At 44.8% G+C, this 21,702-nt stretch overlaps 1 protein-coding gene across 22 annotated transcripts in view; it reads right to left on the bottom strand.

Moving 5' to 3' along the window:
* Positions 1–631: 631 nt before the first annotated feature.
* The window catches only part of BAZ2B (bromodomain adjacent to zinc finger domain 2B), a 108,347-nt gene continuing 87,276 nt past the window's right edge, over positions 632–21,702 (bottom strand). For 15 of the 22 annotated variants that reach the window (XM_065070079.1, XM_065070078.1, XM_065070077.1 and 12 more), the window contains 13 exons: positions 17,556–17,787; positions 15,846–15,908; positions 14,508–14,652; positions 10,910–11,571; positions 10,097–10,373; positions 9,772–9,927; positions 9,160–9,320; positions 7,972–8,282; positions 7,455–7,590; positions 5,670–5,816; positions 4,100–4,359; positions 3,099–3,242; positions 632–2,084 (listed from right to left, as the gene is read on the bottom strand). In XM_065070079.1, coding sequence (XP_064926151.1) covers positions 1,931–2,084; positions 3,099–3,242; positions 4,100–4,359; positions 5,670–5,816; positions 7,455–7,590; positions 7,972–8,282; positions 9,160–9,320; positions 9,772–9,927; positions 10,097–10,373; positions 10,910–11,571; positions 14,508–14,652; positions 15,846–15,908; positions 17,556–17,787 — 2,848 coding nt within the window. In that variant the 3' untranslated portion in view covers positions 632–1,930. Of the gene's footprint in view, positions 2,085–3,098; positions 3,243–4,099; positions 4,360–5,669; positions 5,817–7,454; positions 7,591–7,971; positions 8,448–9,159; positions 9,321–9,771; positions 9,928–10,096; positions 10,374–10,909; positions 11,572–14,507; positions 14,653–15,845; positions 15,909–17,555; positions 17,788–21,702 lie in introns of those variants that run through there. The other 7 variants (XM_065070076.1, XM_065070084.1, XM_065070085.1 and 4 more) reach the window with 4 other exon arrangements.

Below are 21,702 nucleotides of genomic sequence, written 5' to 3'. Positions count from 1 at the left end.
ACATCTCCCTAAAGACAGATCTTTTGTCCAAGACAACTACAGCCTTCGGACTCTCTGTTCAACAAAACCTTTGTTAAAAACCAGGCACTGACAGTTCTTGCTCAGAGAGACAAGATGTATAACGGCGAGTATATAAAACAAGGCTCTAAGACTAAAACATGGCAGGCCTAGCTTAAAAACAAAAACCAACACCCCACCCCCCAAAGAAACCCCAAAACACTATCTGGTGAGGCAGCTATGGGTATCGGGGTTCCACAATATTAATTTGTAACTCCCTTCCGCCCCTCTCCAGACCACGGGAAGGACAGACCCTCGCACGGGCAGTGCTTCCCAGGAACGGGACACGTGTTCACGTTACCATACGCATCCGCACTGGAACAGCTGTGAGCAGGACTAGCAGAAACGGGTCACACAGCAGCCCGGTGTTCCACCTCGCGTTACTTACGCTCGTTCAGTTATTAACAGGCCTGACTGCTTGGCAATCGCTTCTTTCTGAACCACCGCTAACGGGCCGGGAGAATCAGATGCGTTATCATTAGAACTGAATGTTAAATGCACGACTCCCAAGATCCTGTTAAAAAACTCCTGTAGACACAGGATCTGAGGTATTAAAACCGCCAAGAAAATCTGGTTTGCAAAACAGTCTTTTATTGTATCCGTGCCACACATACTAGTGAAAAATAACACTCCTAAAAAGGCAAAGGAAAAGAATGCTACCTTTCCACAACATTTCCTTTAAATAAAACTTCAAGTACTCTTACATCAGTACAAAAAGAATCTGATCTATCTGCCCCAGCAGGCCACCACAACACACAGCAGGGAAACACAGTGGTTACGAACGGGGTCGTTATTCCTGTGGCAAGGCAAATGGAGGGAAATGTCTCTATGAAAAAATACTGTGTGCGTAGGAAATTGTCACAATTTTCTTCCACATGGATACAAATGATTATACTTGAATTTGAGGCCGTGGTGGCTTGAAATTATATAACAAAATAGAAAAATGGAAAACTAATATCCCCTACACCCTGTTTTGAAGGCAGGCACTACCAAGATTAAGGAGACTCCACAGTGTCGGTAGAGGATAATTACTGTACAAGCCATAGAGCTATAATTACCTTAAGACTAAAATAAAATGCTACCGCCCTCCTAAGGCATAAACAATAATGTCTGCAAACAATATGTACACATCATACATATTTAAAACAAGACTTAATATAAACAATAATGAACAGTATATACATGTCTCAATTTTTCTTCACTGTCTTGAAATACAATTTAACTACACAAGTGATGCAGCAACATATATATATAAACGTACTTGTAACTCTACAGTAAAGTTCAATTTTTAGTGCTTTTACAGCACATCAGTGTAAACAGTTTTACTTGGCTTTGTTTTATATTTTAAAACATTCCTTGTTGTATTTTCAAGATTTAAAGCAATTTTCTAATTCTTCCTTTTCACAGAAAACGAAGATTCTGAATGCTGTATAATCATAAATAATTCATAAAATTAAATACATTCACTAAAAAATGAACTACAAAGTAAAAAAATGAAAAATAGATATTTATTGAAAGGGAAAAGTGAACCATTTCCCCAAGTAGAGCTCTGGTGGTTGAATATTCAGTGCGTTTTGATATATTTTAAATTGCTATTGCACTATAACACCCCTTTCTTTGAAATTCTTTGGGTGTGCTTCCCTGTTCTACCTAAATTAGTTTGTTAAAACACACAAACCCATAACCAAGGGGCCACGGCTGCTGTAGGAGTGAAGCCTTTCGAACGAGTATCACAACTCTGTGACGCTTTACAGGAAAGAACAGTCACCGGTCACGCGCGTGCCTCGCGCTTCCATGGAAATGCAGTTCACGTCGCTGGTCTCATCAGTCCTCGTCCAACGACAGAAAAGACAGACAGAAGAGCCCGGTGACTTCAGCTCACTTTGAGAACCTCCGTCCATTTCCTCTCGAAGTACCTCCGCATGCTGTGCCCGGCCCTGCCGATGTCCGAGTCGTCTTCGTTGAAGGTTTCGCAGTTGTCAAAAACAAGCCTGACATCCAGCGAAAACGCTTCCAGATTAGGATACCTGAGGGAACAAAAGGGTGAACCATTTTTGGAACACGGGGAGTCAAAGGGGGCATGACAAAATCGCCCTAACATCAGCGAATTTACAGCCAGCCACAGAACACTCAAGGAATGCCCGACGTGCTGCAGCGCCTCTGGAAGGAAACGCCCTCGTCGTTGTATTCGTTACTTCCCTCAAAAACTCCGTAAGGCAGAATTTCAAGCCTGTACTGGAAACAAACTTTTTATAAACCAACTTCCCCTTCGGCTGATTTCTAGTTAAAATGCTATGACTATTTCCCATTTATTCATGCACTCTTGAGCTTACGACCTTTCAAAGTAAGTGTTGAGTACAACTGCATTTCCCTACAAGAGGAACAATCAGGTACAAAATAGGCTGCCCGCATCAATCCTGTGACATCGCCTTTGTCGTCCTTTTTCTTGTCCTTATAGGTGGCCCAAATAGTGCTCCAGTATTCACGGGAATTATTAAAAAGAAAGACAGCAAAAGTTCCAGGTCTATCAGCACCAAGGAGCGTGTGTGGAGCATTTAAACCAAAGATTCACGGGACAAAAAGCCCCCTTGTTATCCTGTGAACCGTCCTTCTGTGGAGCTGACAGACACTGGCCAGGGCTGATCTTTAGTTCCCTTTGGCGGCGGGCAGTCCTTGGAGCACAGGGGAGGACACAAGGATGCGAACACAGGCAACACTACTGCATGTGTCTCTTCTAAGAAGCTGTGCAGTCTAATTCTAATGTCTCAATAAGAAAAGACGAGGAAATACAGCCTTCCTGTTGGCCAGTGTTGTGCACTTGGCCGGCAGTTCCACCGGTTTAGCCGGCTCCACAGGCTCTGCCGCCTGATGTGCCACTGAACTTAGACATGGCAAACACAAAACTGTACACTTCAGAACGTTTATTTTCACTGTAGAAGTAATCACAGATAAAAATACTTTAACTGATTTTTAAATGTACTGCATTTCAATGTTTAAATGTTTTTAAAATGTAAAGTAAAATTTACAATAGGTTTACTTACTGTCCACTACTTAGCTTGTCTCTAATGGTGGAGAAGTCCATAGGTTTTTTAATAACTTTCTTATAACCAGGAACAAGTTTCAAGTTTACAGGCAGTAGGAAAGGCCAGGCATCTTCATGCGTTTCCAATTCCGAGAGAATCATGCTGAATAAAATAAGGTGTTAAATCAGTATTTTTAACATGTTCATATATTCACAGAGGTTTTTCACTGTTCCACGAATTCATCATGTACTGCCAACCTGTTCCCTTCGTAAAAGGAAAGCACTTTATTCTGTGCCCTGTGCAAGGCTGAGAACAACGTCGATAAAGGCAGATGTCTTAACTGAGCATTTAAAAGAGCTTTACGTTCTCTCCAGGCAACCTATGGAAGATGAAATTCCAGCAATCAACTTTCTAGAAGAAAAACACGGCCCTGCAACTTCAGTGCTTTGAACCTCAATGCAAACGGACCACACGGGTGCTAACACTGGCTTTGCAGAACTGCGAGAGACTAAACGATGTCACTTCTGCCTGACCAGCAGTACTACACCAGCAGATACATCCCTATCGCTGTCTCCTCTGCAGCTCGACACCTGCTGGACACAGCGGACAACCACCCTTGCTGCGCCTGAGAAAGCCGGCGGGGGCGGGGCCGCGGGGAGGCGGGGCCGCGGGGAGGCGGGGCCGCGGGGAGGCGGGGCCGCGGGGAGGCGGGGCCGCGGGGAGGCGGGGCCGCGGGGAGGCGGGGCCGCGGGGAGGCGGGGCCGCGGGGAGGCGGGGCCGCGGGGAGGCGGGGCCGCGGGGAGGCGGGGCCGCGGGGAGGCGGGGCCGCGGGGAGGCGGGGCCGCACAGCCCAGCCCCACGCTTCGTCAGCACGCAGCAGTGACTCGAGCACACACTGAACCTTCATCCAGAGACTCGAGTTGCCACCGCCTGTGTGGCACACCTGACAAACAACAGGTTCTTGTTTTGCAGGCCCCACTTGTTTCAACAGCACCTAAGTTTAGAGTTTGTCACTTTACCTGCATATAGCCAAGTCCTTGGAGTCATCTCTTCGGGGTTTTTTAACAGCTGTGAAATTTTCTTGCTTTATCTGGCTTACAGAAACATTTTCATCCATTTTTCGTTTTTTAGGGTCTGTTTTTCCTCTTTTCAAGGAGGCGCTCGTGGTTGCAGAGTCTTCATCCTCTGTATCACCTGCTAATTTCCTGCTTCTCTTTTGTTCGTTGCTTTTTTTCCCTTTGATTTGAAGTTTTTTTATTTTCAGAGTCTGACCACTTGCCTAAAACAGAGAGAACTGAAATAAGCAATAACCGAGAGACTGCAGAAGCCTCTGTTATTACTGACAGAAAGCAACGCACATCAGACAAACAGAAGGACCAAAACAACTGAAATACTTCATATCAGAGATTATTCACTTTTTAATTTTCTCTAAAGGCAAATAAGGCCGTAGAAACTCCTGTTACTAGTGACTTCGGTTCTCAACTTCTGACAGTATAAAAGCACCCGACCTTCCGACTGGTAAAACACCACGTGCCAGCAAACCAGGCCTGGCGGAGTACGGACGAGTATTCGTCTGCTCCTAGAGACCGACACAGCCACACCTGGAACGGTATATTCATTTTCAAGCAACCATATTATTTGCAAGAATTTGAAGACTGGAAAAGAGGTTTTAAAAGCCAGAGAGGGAATCAAGGGACTGGCTGGACGGTCCCATCCAGAGCGTCGTGGTCAACGGCTCCGTGTCTGGATGGACACCAGAGACAAGTGGTGTCCCTCGGGGTTCCGTACTGGAGCCAGTGCTGTTTGATGTACGGTGTGCATAGAATTCCTTTTGCTTACTACAGAACACTAGAAAGATTTGTACATACTTGCAGTCTCAGCACTGCTCTGTACATGACTGTCCTGGTCCAAGGATACAAAACCAGTCAAGTGTATCAGTTCACATGCCAACTGAAGAGGAACGTGGATTTTCAGCCATTAGGTTAAAATCACAACGTAAGGCAGTGAGAACAGATGAACTGTCGTCACCTCAGGCCTGACTTTGAATGTGAATGTTCATTGTAAGCAGGTGGGAATGGCTGCTAATTCAGTTTTGAACAGAACTGTCCCAAAGTTCTACTTAGAATATTCTCCTTGGGAGGGCACAAAAATAAGCCTCACGCAGGAAACACGAATTGCTTCTCTCTCAAATGGACTGTGTAGCAAACAAATGAAACTGAAGTATGGTACAAAAATGACAAGAAATATTTATCAGGTATTTTCTCCAATTTTTCTTTTCAAATGGACTCTAAGACATTGGTCTGTCAACAATGAACAATGAAGCTCAACAGACAAATACTGAAAAAATTCTAGAAGAGAAATAAAAAACTATGGCACTGAATCAGCAAGAAAATTCTGTGCCCACTTACATTAAAAAATACAGTTTAAAACAAATAAAATTAGACTTCACTGCCACTACAATCCAAGTTAAATAAACCCATTGACCTCACTACTTAATGGAAGCCCAACATGAACCGTCTTCACTGCGAAAAGCACCGGCAGGCCTGTCACCCTCCCACCCGTCAGTCCCTCGGCTCCGGCCCGCGTCACCTTCGCTATGCAGGCGGGACAGAACCAGTCCCCGTCCGGAATGGTGCTGATCCTGGGCCGGTGGCAGTAGGTGTGACAGCCCTTGTCGCAGCCGTCACAAAGGAGCAGCAGCTCCTCGTTATCTCCCTTCCGACAAATTTGGCAGTACTGGAATACATGAGAAATGGCTTTAAATCAGGTGTAAAAATTTGAAACACAGGAATGGTACCTAAATTACCCTTCCCCTCCAAACACACTAGTTCACTCTCAAAATTGTTCTCCTTTCATTTTACCACAAGCAGAGTCTGCTAATGATCACATTTGCAAAAGATTACATGTAGAATGTGAGGAACTCATCTGCAGGCTACGTTTGGGAACACACCGGAAAAGCAATTCACTATAAGAAAGATGCTCTACAGTGCACAACACTATGAACAGTTCTTATATCTCATTAGCGTCCATGAAAACTAAAGCTATTTTATGTACCCATCGAAATCAGTTGGCTCACACACATCATCGCAGGAGCCCTCTCTTCATTTATGCCCAAAATGCATAGATAATTACTATTTCATAAAAATAACCTGTATTTCATAATAGGATTTTCAAATAACAATTAGTAAGGATCTCATCCAAAGGCCACCATGAACAAATTCAGTAGGGAAAACCCAATGACCCTAGCACTTCTTAAAATTCACACTCACCCAAAAGTATCTATTGTACCACTGATTTTCTAACACACAGGGTGTGATTCTGACACTCTCCTAGATCCGCGCTTCTTTTTCAGGAACTTCAAGATCTCCATATGTTTTTACCAAATACTTACTATTTCATTAAATGTATAGAACATTTCAATTAAACTGAGAAGGATACTATACATTTTTTCTGGATAATAAATTACTACACCTTGAAACATTCAAATGCCTTTTCAGGTGCTTCTACTAAATTAATACACCTTTTGCTCTAAAGATACAGCTTTCACCTTACAACCACACAAACTTAAAGGTACAGCCTTACACTATAGTTTTATTAAGATCATCCTTTAATTGTCCAGCTGTAATTAGAATCTGTATAGGACTGGTGGAAATGAAAACACGAGGGAAAACACCGCTAATGGAAGAATGACTTTGGCCACCCACTACGCAGCACTGGCCGTACTAACTCCCATCATCACCATCACTATTGCTGCAGGGGCCGTTCCCGGACACGTGAGGGTCGCGGGTCGGTGCAGTTTCGACACCCGTTTCCCACGCCTGCTCTGTACAGGCAGTTCACACAGATCTGCTTGTCCGCTGCACAAGGGAACAGGTACTTCAGCGCAGTTTGCGCGTTCAGCGGCGAGAAGCGCGCGTGCAAAGAGGCCACACGTCGGCAGCATCTCCGCTTCCTGACAATGACGTCCTTAATGGGGACACGAGACGCTGAACCTCCATAAAGCTTATGTCAGAGGTGGCATCACAAATACTTCATCAGAGAGCGTATCTTACATCAGAGGGAGCCAGAAATCACTCTTTCTAACCAAAATGTTAACAATAAACAGTAATTACCATCTTAACTAAAGCAACCATTACATTTCAGGGGCTTTTTATCTCAGAAAGTTCAGGATGTTGAATCTGGCAAGAAAGGAACAACCTTTTCCATTAGGCTGATATGTATCTATGCACAACGTACGGTTTAACCATATTAAGTTTTACACACAGTAATAAGAAATGCATTATTAACCATGCTATCTCAAAACATGTAAAGTGGGAAAATAGGATATAGCAAAAATAGTTTAGCTACAGTATTTAAAAATCCCGCAATACTTACAACTTTCATAATGGACTTTTCCCACGCTATCGCCTTCTGCAGCTGCTGGATGCACAGCGCCAGCTGCGCGGCGCTGCGCGCCTCTGACAGCGCCCTCCTCCACACGCGCAGCCCCGGAGCCAGGTCCTCCTCGGCTCTGCGTTGGAACACGGAGAATTCAGGACGTCACTTCCTTTTTGCCGAAGTTTAAATGTGGAACAATCATCATCACATTGAAAGCCAAGCAATGACAAAACGTACACAGCCAATAAGTATAAGGTTTAAGCAACTAAATTTCATGTAGTGCACAGACTGTGGCTACGTGCCTCAAAGCTTAGTCACAACCAGTTAAATGTAAGATAACTTCGCAAGATTATCAAACGGAACAAAAAATATCTTTACAAAGCACCATGCAGAACAGCATGATCCATATGGATCACAGACATACAAGAAAGTACATAGATAACAGGCAATAAGAAAATAGGCTCCAATTAGCAAAGAAGCACAATAATTTTTCAAGTTAATCTCAATAACCTACCCGTCACCATCACCACTAACGGATGGTGCAGGAGCAGGGACAGTAACTGTGCCCACATTATCCAGTTTGATCTGAATGGTGGTACTTAAGGGGCTCTTCAGATACCTTCGCTCTATGTTCCGCTCCAAGTCAGCCAGCCTGGTTACAGCTATATCTAGAGGGTTGTCACTCCTCCGCTCTAGAGAGCTGGCACTGCCTTCTCCGCCTCCAGCACAATCGCCATCGTGCTTCTTGTGCAATCTAGTAATTGACTTATGCTCGCGATATACCAAGTCGTCTCTCTCTGACGCAGGCTCAGGACACAGCCAACCCTATGTCAATAGAAAGGTTTGTGCATTTATTGGTTGCTGTTCACTTAGTGTGGAAACAGACGAACTGCTTTACGGAATCAAACTAAGTAACTGAAGTGCTCTTTCCAGTAGATCTTGGTTACTTGTAATCCATCTGTAGAGACAGTTTCCAAAATATCCAGAGAACTAAAATAATTAATCAAAAAACACAAGCATTACCAGACTTTCTGAAGGGACCTTTCTGCAACAGTCTGCATTCTTATCTCCTTTTGAAGTACCTAGTTTATTGGTCGAAATGTCACGATAGGTCTGTCTGTCCAACAGGCTCGGGAGACAGTATCAACTGGTCACACAGAAATAACATCCACCTCTAAAACTAGATCCCAAATATTACATCGGTACTACAACCAAACATACGCAATTTGACATCCCTACACCCACCTTGCAGAATCCCAAATTGTCATGGGAGCCATTGAATTCTTAACCTTTTCACACTCACACCACCACATGTTCTCCATGACTCTACAACACACAAGCAAAGCATTATGATGTACTCGCAGGCTCTTCCCAAAGCATCAACAGCGACAATCACCCAACCAGGCACAACTGTGGCAAAACCCACTACAATTAAGCAGGGCATATGCAACAAAACGCATGCATTTGTGGAAGGTTAACGAAACGCGCACTCTTCGGGAACTGCCATTCTGAGCATCTTCAGCTGAAGATTTAACTGCAATAAAGTGTTTCAAACACAAATATCCATTACGCTCCTGCGTAGATTTATTTGCAGACAATTAGAGATGGAATAAGAAGGCACTTACCAACAGCAAAATGACTGCTACCATCTACTTTAAATTCTTACCACTTAAAGAGACATTTTACTAAAAGTGGGTTTTACCTTAACTTGTAAACTAGCTGATGCAACTCTCCTCTCTAGATCTTCCACCTGCTGAAGAATGGCAAGATCCACCTCCATTGCTTGTTCTTCTACTGACCAGTTTTCCACAACATCTCGAGTTACCTGGTTATCTTCATTTTCATTGATATCAATAATTGCAACTGTATTTGAGAATCACATTTTAATTATTTTAATTAGCATCATAACTTCTCTGAGTAAATTCAAGCTGATTTACCTGTCCACTGACCAATGCTGGAGAACTGTTGTATGGTGTACTACTCTTAAGTTACCCAATACAAACAACAAATGCTGCAGATTTTCAAACTTGCAATGTAAAGGCAGCAAGAGGAACGAGGGGCTGAGCCAGTGTGTCACAGGGGTGGGAAAAGCTTAAAGGTTACCCGCACTGACGCCACCAGAGCCGTTTACATTAAATGGGTTCTCCGACCCTTTAGTTTTCCAGAACAAGGCTGGTGAAAAAGCAACTACAGACAAGAAAATCTTTACCTTTTTCCTCCTTTTCTTGCTCTGTATCTGAACACATCTCAAAGAGCTCTATGCCAGCCATCTTATGCCCCCACACCATGTGTAACATACATATCGATTACATACCATCCTTGTTTTTTATGCAAGCCAGAGTGATATAATCCATGTGTTTCTGTATTTGCTTTTGTAAGGCCTTTTCTCTTATTCCCCTGAGATGCAGCACTTTGAGCAAAGACTTTAGGTCCTCCAGATCAGTAATCCTCCACCACCCGTACTGCATTTCTAAATCGGGACAAGCACAGAAACACATTGCGGGCATTTTTTATGTGACGACACACAATCCGACTATAGAAATCGCCTAGGCAAATTATTTTAAAAAATTGTAACACTGTAGTGGGACTGTAAAAATGATCCTTCACATAGCTCTATCTTATTGCTGCATTCCACTTACCTTCTGGTATAGGTTTTGGGTGGGGATAATCCACCGGCTTGGCTACTTCGGCTGCTGCAGGAGGGGCAGAGGCTGTTTTCTCACTCTGTAGTGCTGGTGATTCGCTTTTACTCGCAGGAGCGCTAGAGGCCAAGAACGAGTTCCCATTGACTTCTGACAACGCCAACCCCGACCCAAGGGCAGGTAAGGGAGATGAAAATGGAACGTTTGACGCAAGAACTCCTGTAGGCCATCCACAAAACTGAAGTCCCATTACAGGCAGGCCAGTCTTCATCTGCTACACAGAACAGATCGTTAACACAACTACCACCAGTAGTTATCACCGAGAAACATGAATTATTATTAGGATGCTGTTTGTCAAGCAATAAACAAAACATAAATGAGGCTTTTACTCAGTACTTTGATTCGTTTAACAAAAACTAACGTCACACTAACATGTTAGACTCTTTATTAGGGCCCTGCTAATGCTTAAAAATAATAGCTTTTAAAGGGAGGGTGTGGTATGTCACATTTCTGAAAACTAGTTTTTACTCATTTATTTGTTTTTCATTTAATACTGGTGGCCAACCTCCTAAAAGCCTAATTGAATTATCAAAATACACATACAAAATAGCATACATTGGCTTACCTAATTTTACCTTGAACATTTTATCAAAAAACTTCTAGTATTATAAAACTTCTGTAATGTGGAACTAGTTATTAACATTATAGAAAAAAAAGATATGATAACAGTTCTGCGAAACAACTGACCTAACCAGAAACTCTGCCCAAGCACGCACAGCGGCTCCAGCGTCCAGGACCCGCCCGGCTCACCTGCAGCGGTGACAGCGCGAAGGGGCCCAGCGGCACCGGGCTCTGCGCGGGGGCCGCGCCCCGCTGAGGGGACGGGGCAGGCGACGGCGACTTCGGCAGGGGCTGCGACGGCGTCAGTGCCGCCGCGCTAGCGGGTGCGTCTACGTGGGTCACTGACAGGTCATCGCAGGGCGTTCTCGGTAGGAGGCTGAACCACTGTCTGCTCTTCTCAGTCAGAGTCTTCAACAACTGATCGTTTGGAACTAGCGGAGCGCTGTAAAACTTTCCCGGCCCGCTGGCACTGGGGCCGAAAGGGTTACTGGAATCGGGCTTCTCGGCGGCGCCCTGTGCCGCGGCGGGCGGGAGGCTGCACAGAGACGGCTTGGAGTTGCTCGGGTACGCCAGGGCGCAGCCGTTCGCCGCGCTGCCGTTGGGCTTCGCGGGCACCACGTCCGATTCGGGCGGCATTTTCGCTACCTCTAACAGTTTGCTTAGTTTTGAAAACGACCCAGGCTTTTGTAAAAATAAATTAGTGTTGTCCTTTTCTTTCAGATCTTCCTTTTGCTCACAGTGAGTTGTATTTGAACAGTGTAATTTTTCTTCTGTCTCAAATTCTTCTTCTTTGATGTGCATGGTTTCTACTTTTTTTAACTTCTCTTTTTCTTTTGCAATTTCTTCTAGGCCTAGAAGTGCACAAGAAATACAGATGAAATATAACAGACCAACTAATTTAGACCATTTTTATCATCACAGTTAAATAAAAAGTTACTTCACTTTTGGCTCAACACATGCTAGATCACCACGTCTTCTTTCACCTTACAGAACACTTGGCACAAGGAAACGGGCTCCAAGGCACACACAGATTTAAACCCCGCTCAATGCCTGGAGGAAGAACCTCCGCGTAGTTAATGCAGCTATAGCATCCCCCCTACCCTGCACGTACGTTTGAAGTCGTTTGCTAGTGCGAAGTCTGAAAAGGAAAAACTTTTAGTAGCCTTCTTTTTGCAAGACCCTCTGCGCTCTACTGAAAAACTCCGTTTGTATCAAGAAGGTAAAATGTTTATGGCCTTAAAGCTTACGTTTATAAAAGACCATCTCATTAAACTCACAGCCAACTACAAAAAGGACCACAATTCCTGTTGTGAAATCAGATATTGCCGTGATATCGAAGCACGACATTAAATACTTCACCTCTCCCAACAGAACTCATGAACCGCTGCCAACGCTGACAGCCCAGGCCCCAGGAGGCCCCGCGCGCCCTGCGCGGGCGACGGCCGCGTGAAGCGCCAGCAGCGGCTGTGCGTGCGCCCGCGCCAGCCTCCTCGGGCTCCGGAGTCAGAAAGCCTTTCACGGAAAGGAAGAACTTCTCTCTTCTCTGCTCTCTTAGTCGTTCTCGACCTTTCCTCCTCCACCCTATTTCTGATGTGCCAGCTTAGACTGACAGTCTTGAAAGTTTAGGGTGGAATGGAAAAACACCAGGAAAAAGGGAAGTAGGTTGAAAGTCCTACATTCCAGCTTCTTAAGTTATTTCATCAGATACCGCAATCACAAAGAAGCCAAGGTCCTGCTTGTGGTTCACGGCCCGACCGTCCACTACAGCTTACTTGCTCGTTCTGGAAAGCCATCGTTTTTGCAAAGATAATTCACTAAATAAAGGAATATCCCCCTCCCACTAAAACTTAAAAATTTGTCCACAGTTATGGCGTATGTCAAGGCATATACAACTTGAGTTCAGCACAGGAACCGAAACGACCACAGGAGAGGGAAGGAGAAGTATTTCTAAACGGGCAGATCATTCTGCAGTTCACATCTCGTAATCCCTGTGTCTAGAGAAAGGAATTAGGAACGGATAAACTGTGGAATTTACTTAAAACGGGGCAAAGTAAGAGCTGAGGGGAAGAGGGAGCAGTTGAGAACTTTACAACATGTCCGTTTTGCTATTCAGGGATATTAAACTTCCATTAAAATACATTAAATGTATATTTACTTTTACATAAATATAGCTATTTTAATATATATATTTAATAATATATTTAATGATTTTTATATTTATATTTGGTAATATAATAATATATAATGCATATATTTTAACATATAATGTTTAATATATAAATATATTTAAAAACATGGGTTGGCCCTACAGCTCTTGGCCAAAAGCTTCCATGTGTGTGTTTGTTTGACTGTCTGAAGACAGGCAGGCGCATCCCACTGATTTCCACTGAATTTCCGAAGTATTTGGGGATTCACCTGGTGACCAAAGCGAACGCGAGCAGTGCAGCACAGACAGTTCACCTCCTGCATCCGCCCGCTCCTGTGCAAAACGGCTCCCAAGGCACCGCACAAGCCAGCGCAGAACAGGGCACGCGGGAAACGCTTCCCGTTTTAGAAAGACAACCTGAAGAGCACGATCAGACCCAGGAACCGTTCTACGGCCGATCTGGGGGGCCAAGACGGGGCTCCGCCTCACAGCGCGCCGTAACGCGACAGCTGTTCTACGCAAACAGCTCCCTAGAACGACGCGGCTCTCACGGGATCACGCCATTCTCACGCAGATCGGGGATTATTTTTTATTTTGGGGGAAAATTGTGAGATTAATGGGGTTTAACTTCATCTACATTAGAATTACAAAGGATTTCTCTGTGACCAAAATGAAGGCTTATGTTTAAAAACTCTCATATCTACAAAAAGGCCAGATTAATATATGTTTTCTACATCTATCCAATTTAAAGCGCATGTAAAATTCAATCACAGTTAGTATGCAGCTGTCACAGCCACAAAATGACATCTTAATTTTAGCAAAAATTACTTCAGCATTTGCTGTATTGGAAGAAAGATCAGCTGGTGTAATGGAGAGACTAAATCATACTGTTGATTAGAAAACACAGTACTTCACACTGTGTGAAACTGATTTTCACGGTTTTGAAGACATATATCAAATCCTCGGACACAGAACAGTCTGTAATTCTGCACAAAATGTAACAACTGAAGATGAAAATAGGGTTTTTGGCATTGTATGGTCACCATGGTTTTCATACGCAGAATTCACTACCCAGGGAAATGTGACAGTTCATAAAGAGCCAAAAAATATCCCACGTGGACAGATACAAAAAAGCATAACATATAAAACTACACCAACTGAAAACTTGAAAACGTTAATCCTCATTTGAAAGCTATTACGGTGAAGCCTCAAGACCTTGCTGTACAACGTTCCAGCCTGCAGCGGAGAGCAGGACGCCTGGCGTGACACTGGGACGCTGCGCCCCCTGCGCCGGGACGCTGCTCTCCCTATGTGGGGACACTGCTCTCCCTCTGCCGGGACGCTGCTCTCCCTATGTCGGGACGCTGCTCTCCCTGTGTGGGGACGCTGCTCTCCCTCTGCCGGGACACTGCGCCCCCTCTGCCGGGACGCTGCTCTCCCTGTGTGGGGACGCTGCTCTCCCTATGCCGGGACGCTGCTCTCCCTATGCCGGGACGCTGCTCTCCCTCTGCCGGGACGCTGCGCCCCCTCTGCCGGGACGCTGCGCCCCCTCTGCCGGGACGCTGCGCCCCCTCTGCCGGGACGCTGCTCTCCCTATGTGGGGACGCTGCGCCCCCTGCGCCGGGACGCTGCGCTCCCTACCTTCGCCGCTTTCCATGCCCTCCACAAAAACGCCACCACACTGGGGCAGGATCCAGTACCGGCGTCTGTAACGATCTTGACCAAACATCATGGAACGCAAACAGTGCGACGCTTCAAATAACTTCTTCCTGTACTGGCTCTGTTGCTGTTTGGAAAAAGGGAAAGTGTAATTCAACAGGGGAACAACCATGTTAGAACAGAAAGCACCTCCTGGCCGTCAGACTGCAGAACAGGTCTGGGATCACCTGAGGAGGCTCCAGAGATCCCGTGCGTGCGATGTGATGTTCCACTCACAATCGCTGCCTCCGTGACTTTACTTACAGAGCTCCCTTCAAAACAATCAATTCAACCCCCTCCTGGTTCAGCTTAAGCTTATCAGTCTTCCATTCAAAAAACCCACATTTTGTGATGGCAGGTCCTGTCTTTTTAACGCTGACTCTCAGAGGACAATAGGATCAAAGATTTCATTGCACAAGAACAGCTCAAACCCAGCAGTCACGCAGTAACAGCAAAGGTGGGCAGAGCACTGACGGTACTGCAGCTCCTGATGGGACACTAATGAGATATTTTAACTGCTTCGTAAAAGACTGAGAACTATACTGTCTGCAAATAAATTCCCGATTCAAACACACACAGTTCTCTGAGCGGGCCAACAAGAATTCAGTACATTTACTCAATTCTTGCTCTGCTGAATTGACACTGCTGAAGTCAGGTGTAATTCTGGACTGCTCATTTATTGCAATTTGGAACATGAGAGAAACCAAGAGATAAAGTCTTAAATGATGAATTTTCAAATATGAAGCACAAAAACATGGGCCGTGAGTACACCTATCTACAGCACTCTTTCCTGTTTATGTTTCTCTTCCTGTCCCATCGTTTCTTCGTTCAAGATCTGAAGCAGGTAGAGTTCTCTGCACTGCCTGGAACACAGCTGCAGGAATCAGGCAGCTGCAGCGTGAATGGGAACTGCCACCATTTGTATAACGGAAAATTCCTTGCTTCTCCTACACAACATTTATCATCACTTTCTAAGATCAACAAACAGAAGCATATCATTTAGGTCTGGATAAAAATGATATTACTTTTTATTCTGAGATGTGCAAATATATTGTCACCAGCTTTCCAGCCATCTTTTGAGTCATGTCCACTCAGGGCCACCAGACTAAACTCACAATTCAGGTGTCATCAACAGCAGCACCTTCCATATTTTCACGAAACAAAGGCTGACCCTTATTTCAACTGATATTAAGTTGGAGCACTGAAGATGATGGTTAACATTTCAACTCATGGCATCCGCTGATCAAATCTGTAGTATAACAAAGACAAACGACCTCTCACCTTTGTCAGTTTTTCAATCTGCTTCTCTAGCTCATCGACACTCGCTGTCTGGTCCCCATCATCCTACAACCACCAAACACACTGTCAGGCTGTAGTTATTTCAGGATAAAATCATACTACCACGTCTTATTAATATTAAAGTAAAAAGATGTAACAGAAAATAAGAGGCAAATTCTAAGGGTAAAAAAGGTTCCGATTTGGTGCTTGTTTAATATATTTGGCTAGGAACAATGTAGCTGGAAAAAGATATAACTTGAATCTTTCCAAAGCACCCCAGATGCACATGAAGGAGAAAGCCTGTGGCCAAATGTCTGCTGAAAACACTCTTTTACTGGAAGAAATAATTCAGTTTGTGCATGAACACTTATAACTATGGAATTTAATCTTCGTTTCCTATGAAGCCTTTTGGATATTTTAATTCATTTCTAGGTGTTCTTCATATATGGAATAATAACAGAATCTGTCAAAATCTTATCAATCAGTCTTTGTTCAGTGCATACTTGCATTTTATTTCACAGAATCGCAGAATGTGAGGGGTTGAAGGGCCCTGGAAAGCTCACCCAGTGCAATCCCCCCATGGAGCAGGAACACCCAGATGAGGTTACACGGGAAGGTGTCCAGGCGGGTTGGAATGTCTGCACAGAAGGAGACTCCACAACCCCCTGGGCAGCCTGGGCCAGGCTCTGCCACCCTCACCCCAAACAAGTTGCTTCTCAGAGTCAAGTGGAACCTCCTGTGTTCCAGTTTGCACCCATTGCCCCTTGTCCTGTCACTGGTTGTCACCAGAAGAGCCTGGCTCCATCCTCCTGACACTCCCCCTTTCCATATTGATCCCCATGAATGAGTCCCCCCTCAGTGTCCCCTTCTCCAGCTCCAGAGCCCCAGCTCCCTCAGCCTTTCCTCACACGGGAGATGCTCTGAGCAGATCTGAGTTCCCACGTCGTGCTGTGTACACACACTGTTCAAGTGGCCATGTCCACAGCACTGTGAACACCCACAACTTTGCACAGATGGCTCATTTCCCGTGTGCCACAAGGATGTACTCGGTGTTGCTTGTTTCTTCTATCAGGTTTCATCCAGCAGAGAATCCCAGAGCTGTACAGTGAATTGTACGGGCCTGTGGCACTTCTCGTAAAAAATCTTTTGACTCCTGTAGATCACTTCAGCTCAACAAGCTGAACTGCTTCACAGATCCCTCCTGATCCTGTCTGATACTGACTAGTGAGGCCTGCCATCCTGTGACAAAGCGCAGTCAGAACTGACCACCCCGGAGCACTTACGAAGAAACACACAGGACGATCACGGGCAAGCTTTGTAATAGTTAACGTTAAATGTAACTTTACACTTCATTAGTGTTTTGTTAACTAATAAACGACCTTCATTCTCCTCCAAGAGAAAACTACAGTTATGCTCATTTGCTAACAAAGCTTCCATTCTCTGGATCTGGTACCACCTTTCAGAATTTCAGAGAAATTAAGAATAAGTCAAAACGAGTAAGCAGAAAAACCCCACACCACAGCACAACAGTTATTAAAAAATACTCTGGAAAAGAAACTTATTACAAAAAAAATTAAATATTGGAGGTAAGTTACTCTTCCTTCATTTTACTGCGAGAGTTTGGGAAAAGAGTGCCATACTGCAGAGAAACAGAAGGAAAACAAGTTTTAACTTCTAAGTTAATCAAGCTCCACTATACTTAAAATCCCTCACCTCATCCTCGCAAACTTCTGCCTTCTTTCCCTTTTTCTCTTCCTTGTCCTCCTCATCCTCCTCATCCTCATCTGCCTGGTCATCGCTGTCGTCGTCGTCATCATCGTCGTAGTCGCTGTCCCCCTTCCTCCGGCGCCTGCGGCCCGGGGCGGGCGCCTCCAGCGCGTGCTGCTCCTCGCCGCCGCCCGCCGCGTCCCTCCTGCCCGTTTTCTTGGCGTGGATGATCCTCAGCCTGGAAACACAACAAGGGGCGACACCGTGGAGCGCGATGCAGCACACACGCACCTTTCCTCCCACGTGACTGGAAGCACACCGTACGTTTTAGATTCAGATCAGCTCTTCTGTTCTAATATGACATTGCATTTGCTCAGTGTTTAGTGCCATTAGTCAAGAAGAAAAATTCAGGTTGTAAAGCCCCCTAAGCCTCTAACTCAGTTATGAACAGAACTTCTGTTTCTCCCAGGTGAATTTTACTGAGTAACTGTTCAGCAGAAATGAAACGCAAGAGGGACTTTGAAAAGTCAGGAAAAACAACTAGAAGAAAGAACCATTTTGACTTCTTAGTCTTTTGTTTTATGCATTTAAGAACACAATCATAAAATACCTGTGTCTGAGGTGGGGGAGAAGGGCGAAAATCTTTACTTGGAAGTGTGATATTATTTACATTTGCGTGGCAGCAGCAAGGTTTTATCTCCATTTCAGATTTGTATGCATTTTTAATCAATTATGTATTATTTGACTCTAGTTCTTTTGCTGATCTTTTTATTCTAGGACATGCTTTCTTTTCTGAGAAATCTTAACTACCTAAACTATCAGGAGATCACTCAATCAAACTCTCATTTTTCCTTTTATGAAAAAAAAGGGAAACTTACATACCAGTAATTATGGTTGTAGTAGACCTTCTTCTTCTATAAAACCCTATAAGACAAGATTCCACACAGCAACAATTACAGTTCCAGCCTATCAGGGAGCTGGCAGGCAAACATGCTGAATCACAGGAGGTATCAATAGCCAGGCCTACCCAGTCACTTACAACGCAGACCGAAAATGCAACTGACTTAGAAGAGATTCACAAACGGGTAGAAAAGACAAGAGATTTTGTAAGAGATGACTGGAAGAAGGTAGGATGGGAAAAGTAGAACGGTAACGACAAACACAATTACCAGAACGTAATTCTTCCTTGTCGTACTTCTCTCTCTTCCCATCCTACAAAACAAGATTCCATACAGCAAGTGCCTACAGGTCTGGAGTGCTGCACGAGAACCGGCTCTGGGCACAGGACGCACGTGTGGGCCTTGGAAAGCGCGGCTCAGCAAAGCCAGGACTGCGCAGCACAGGCCCACAAAGCTGGTACTGGGAGCAGCGCTTTAAAAGGACCATTAGCGGTATGTCATCAAGGGACCTTCTGTCCGCTCAAGAACAGTCAGGCTTTGGTTTGGTTTGGTTTGGTTTGGGGGGGTGGTCTTGTTTTGTTTGTTCAGTGGGTTGGTCTGCGGTTCTGTCCGGTTTGGTTTCTTATTGCCTGTATTTTTGCTGCAGTGGTGAATCAACTGGAGAATTTAGACAGTTTTATACTTTCATCTTTCCAATATAAGTGGATTTTTTGTTACTTTAGTGATTTTATTTTTTTTTTTATATAAAATACTTGTCAAGCTTTCTGGTGAATTTGGAAGCGAGTAACATTTTCAGGTCTGGTGCAAAAAGCCTTCATCTCCCTGAGCATCCATCCTACTCCAGGGTGCCACCAAACTGAGTTTGTTAGAAAAAAATCCTTTCTTATAAGAACAACTTCAAACTATCAAATCCTGTTCATCCGGACTGGAAATTCGGCCTACACACAGGAATTAACTGTCAGACAAAGCCACTAGTCAATGACTGGACCGACTGCTGCACGGCTGGGCGCTTCTAGGGACAAGTAAGACTGAGACCACCTTGAAGACCATTCAGTAATAAGGCTGGCAGGCTGAGTTCAACAACCTGCAGACACCTCTTCCGTACAATCCAAGAGAAGAAGCCCAAAAGTCTCCTTTTGGTGAAAGCAAAACCAGAGGTCTACTGCGGCCAAGCACTGGAAGACGCCTGCGTGAGGCAACAACTCAGAGGTGGACACGGAGCAGAGATGCTCTTTCGGCAGCATCACCAGCACGAGTGTGCACCCCAGGGGGCGCAGAGGAAGAAACCAGTGAGAACAAAGCTTTGTCGATGCTCAGGTATTTCAAGAGATAGCGCACGTTCCCCGCTGCTCCCTACACGCGCGGCTCGCCAAGACAGGAAAACCTTCGCCCAGAAACCTCTCTCATCTCTCTCACTTTGAGGCGTATACCAAACAACATCTGCAACTGCTGAGGGGATTCTAAAGCCTGTTGGCCGGTAGAAAGAGCGGGTGGCCCATCGGATAACCAGATGCGTCACTTAAGCCTGCTCTAATCTAATCTCTAATTTTTACTAGACCACTGAAGGAAAATCCACCTTTTGACTTAATTTTCATGCCTTCCTCATAACTTCGCACATAAATATTAAGGAGTAGCAAGGCAAGGAAATTCTAAACATCGCACATTTAACATACTTCAGCTTGGGTCTCAAAACGTGGAAGTTTCCCAAATCAGCCTCAGCAGTTACTGCTCAAACACAGGCCGTGACCCCCTCCTCTCGCACCGCTGCTTTCGTACGCCGCCATTGGCCCCGACGTGGCCTCCCTGGAAACACATTAGCTTACAAGGAGCATGGCGCCACACTGGCATGTTAAAAAGAACACTGTGACAAACCTTGTTCTGCAGTATTCCGCGTCTTGTACAGAAACAGATATTACCTGATCCTTCAGGTGATTTGTGTCATTTTTATTCCCTTTCATATTGACCAAGCTACAAAAGACATGCCAGGGAGAAGACTTTTAACGGAGAAAGAGATACCGAGATTCTGATTATCTAGTTGAAAAACAGCCGAATCATCTTCAGGCGAGAGAGTCCTCTGACTGCAGTTGTGATACAGAAAGCACGGGGAGAAGAATCGATTGCGTAGGACAGGCGCCTTTACAAAAATGGTCATCAGTGTCAAGATTCACATCTAAATGTGACAGAGAAGGAATTAGATGCAGCCTCTCACTGACAGTCAGCCCAGCAGAAACAGTCCAGGCACCTTACAATTCACTTTCCAACCATAAATATTATACGTATAAAGGAATTTTGTTCAATATCCTTAAGAGGGCATTACAAAAATAAAGCATCCCTATGGGCTTTTATACAATGATTCCCTTTTCCAACCTGGGATTTTAATGTTGACTTTTATATCTTACAGGTTTCATGTTATTTTTTTGGCCCTCCTTCCCACTCCCCCCAATACCCAGCTGAGGTGATTCATAAAAAGTGAGAACGTAAGCACCAAAAACCACTTAGTGAAGACACGTGGTACGAGTAGTCCCTTTCTCACCCCACCTGCATGTACGTCGAGGCAGTCTGGACACAGTGCCGTGAAGATTTACCACAGCAAACATGGTGAACCAGGCTGAGATTAAATATACTCATCCCTCAGCATCGTTATTGTACCACTATGTGCTTCCCAGGCACACCGGGCTTGTGGCGAGCGTCCCGTACAGCTCTGTGTGCACAGGAAGAGTACAGGTCCACTGATCACACTGCGGGCAGCCAAGAAACCAGATATTCCTATGCAAAACTGGGGCTGGGATGCTTAACAACCAGACTGAGCTTTGAAATGGATGGGGAAGACAACATGTATAAGAATGAAGTCTGGAGCAGAAAGAAACATCAAACAGCAAACTGAAATGGACAGATTTCTGTTCAGAGAAGCCCCAGAACACTTGTAAGAGTTTATGAAAAATGCCAACTGATATAATAAAGAAGAAAACATAGTTTAAAATTGATCAAAGAAGGCTCTTCTAAGAAGAGAGAAAAACAGAGAGAGATGAAGCAAGTCCAGAGGATTCAAAGAAGTGGAAGAATAAGGTTTCTGAGCACTCGCGCTCTACTTATGCGCAAAAATAGGGACAGCGCTCTTGGAACCTGAACTCCACGTGAGGGGAAACAGGAGCAACAGCAATGACTGTAGAGGGGCCGGAGAGCGCAGGGTACCGTGCGCACTATGTGGAAGGGAAGAGAAGAAAGATCGCGAGGAAAAGGAAGGATCCTACATC

This window comes from Columba livia, chromosome 7, assembly GCF_036013475.1.
Source record: "Columba livia isolate bColLiv1 breed racing homer chromosome 7, bColLiv1.pat.W.v2, whole genome shotgun sequence".
Taxonomy (NCBI): domain Eukaryota; kingdom Metazoa; phylum Chordata; class Aves; order Columbiformes; family Columbidae; genus Columba; species Columba livia.
This window is presented reverse-complemented; position numbering and strand designations above follow the sequence as displayed.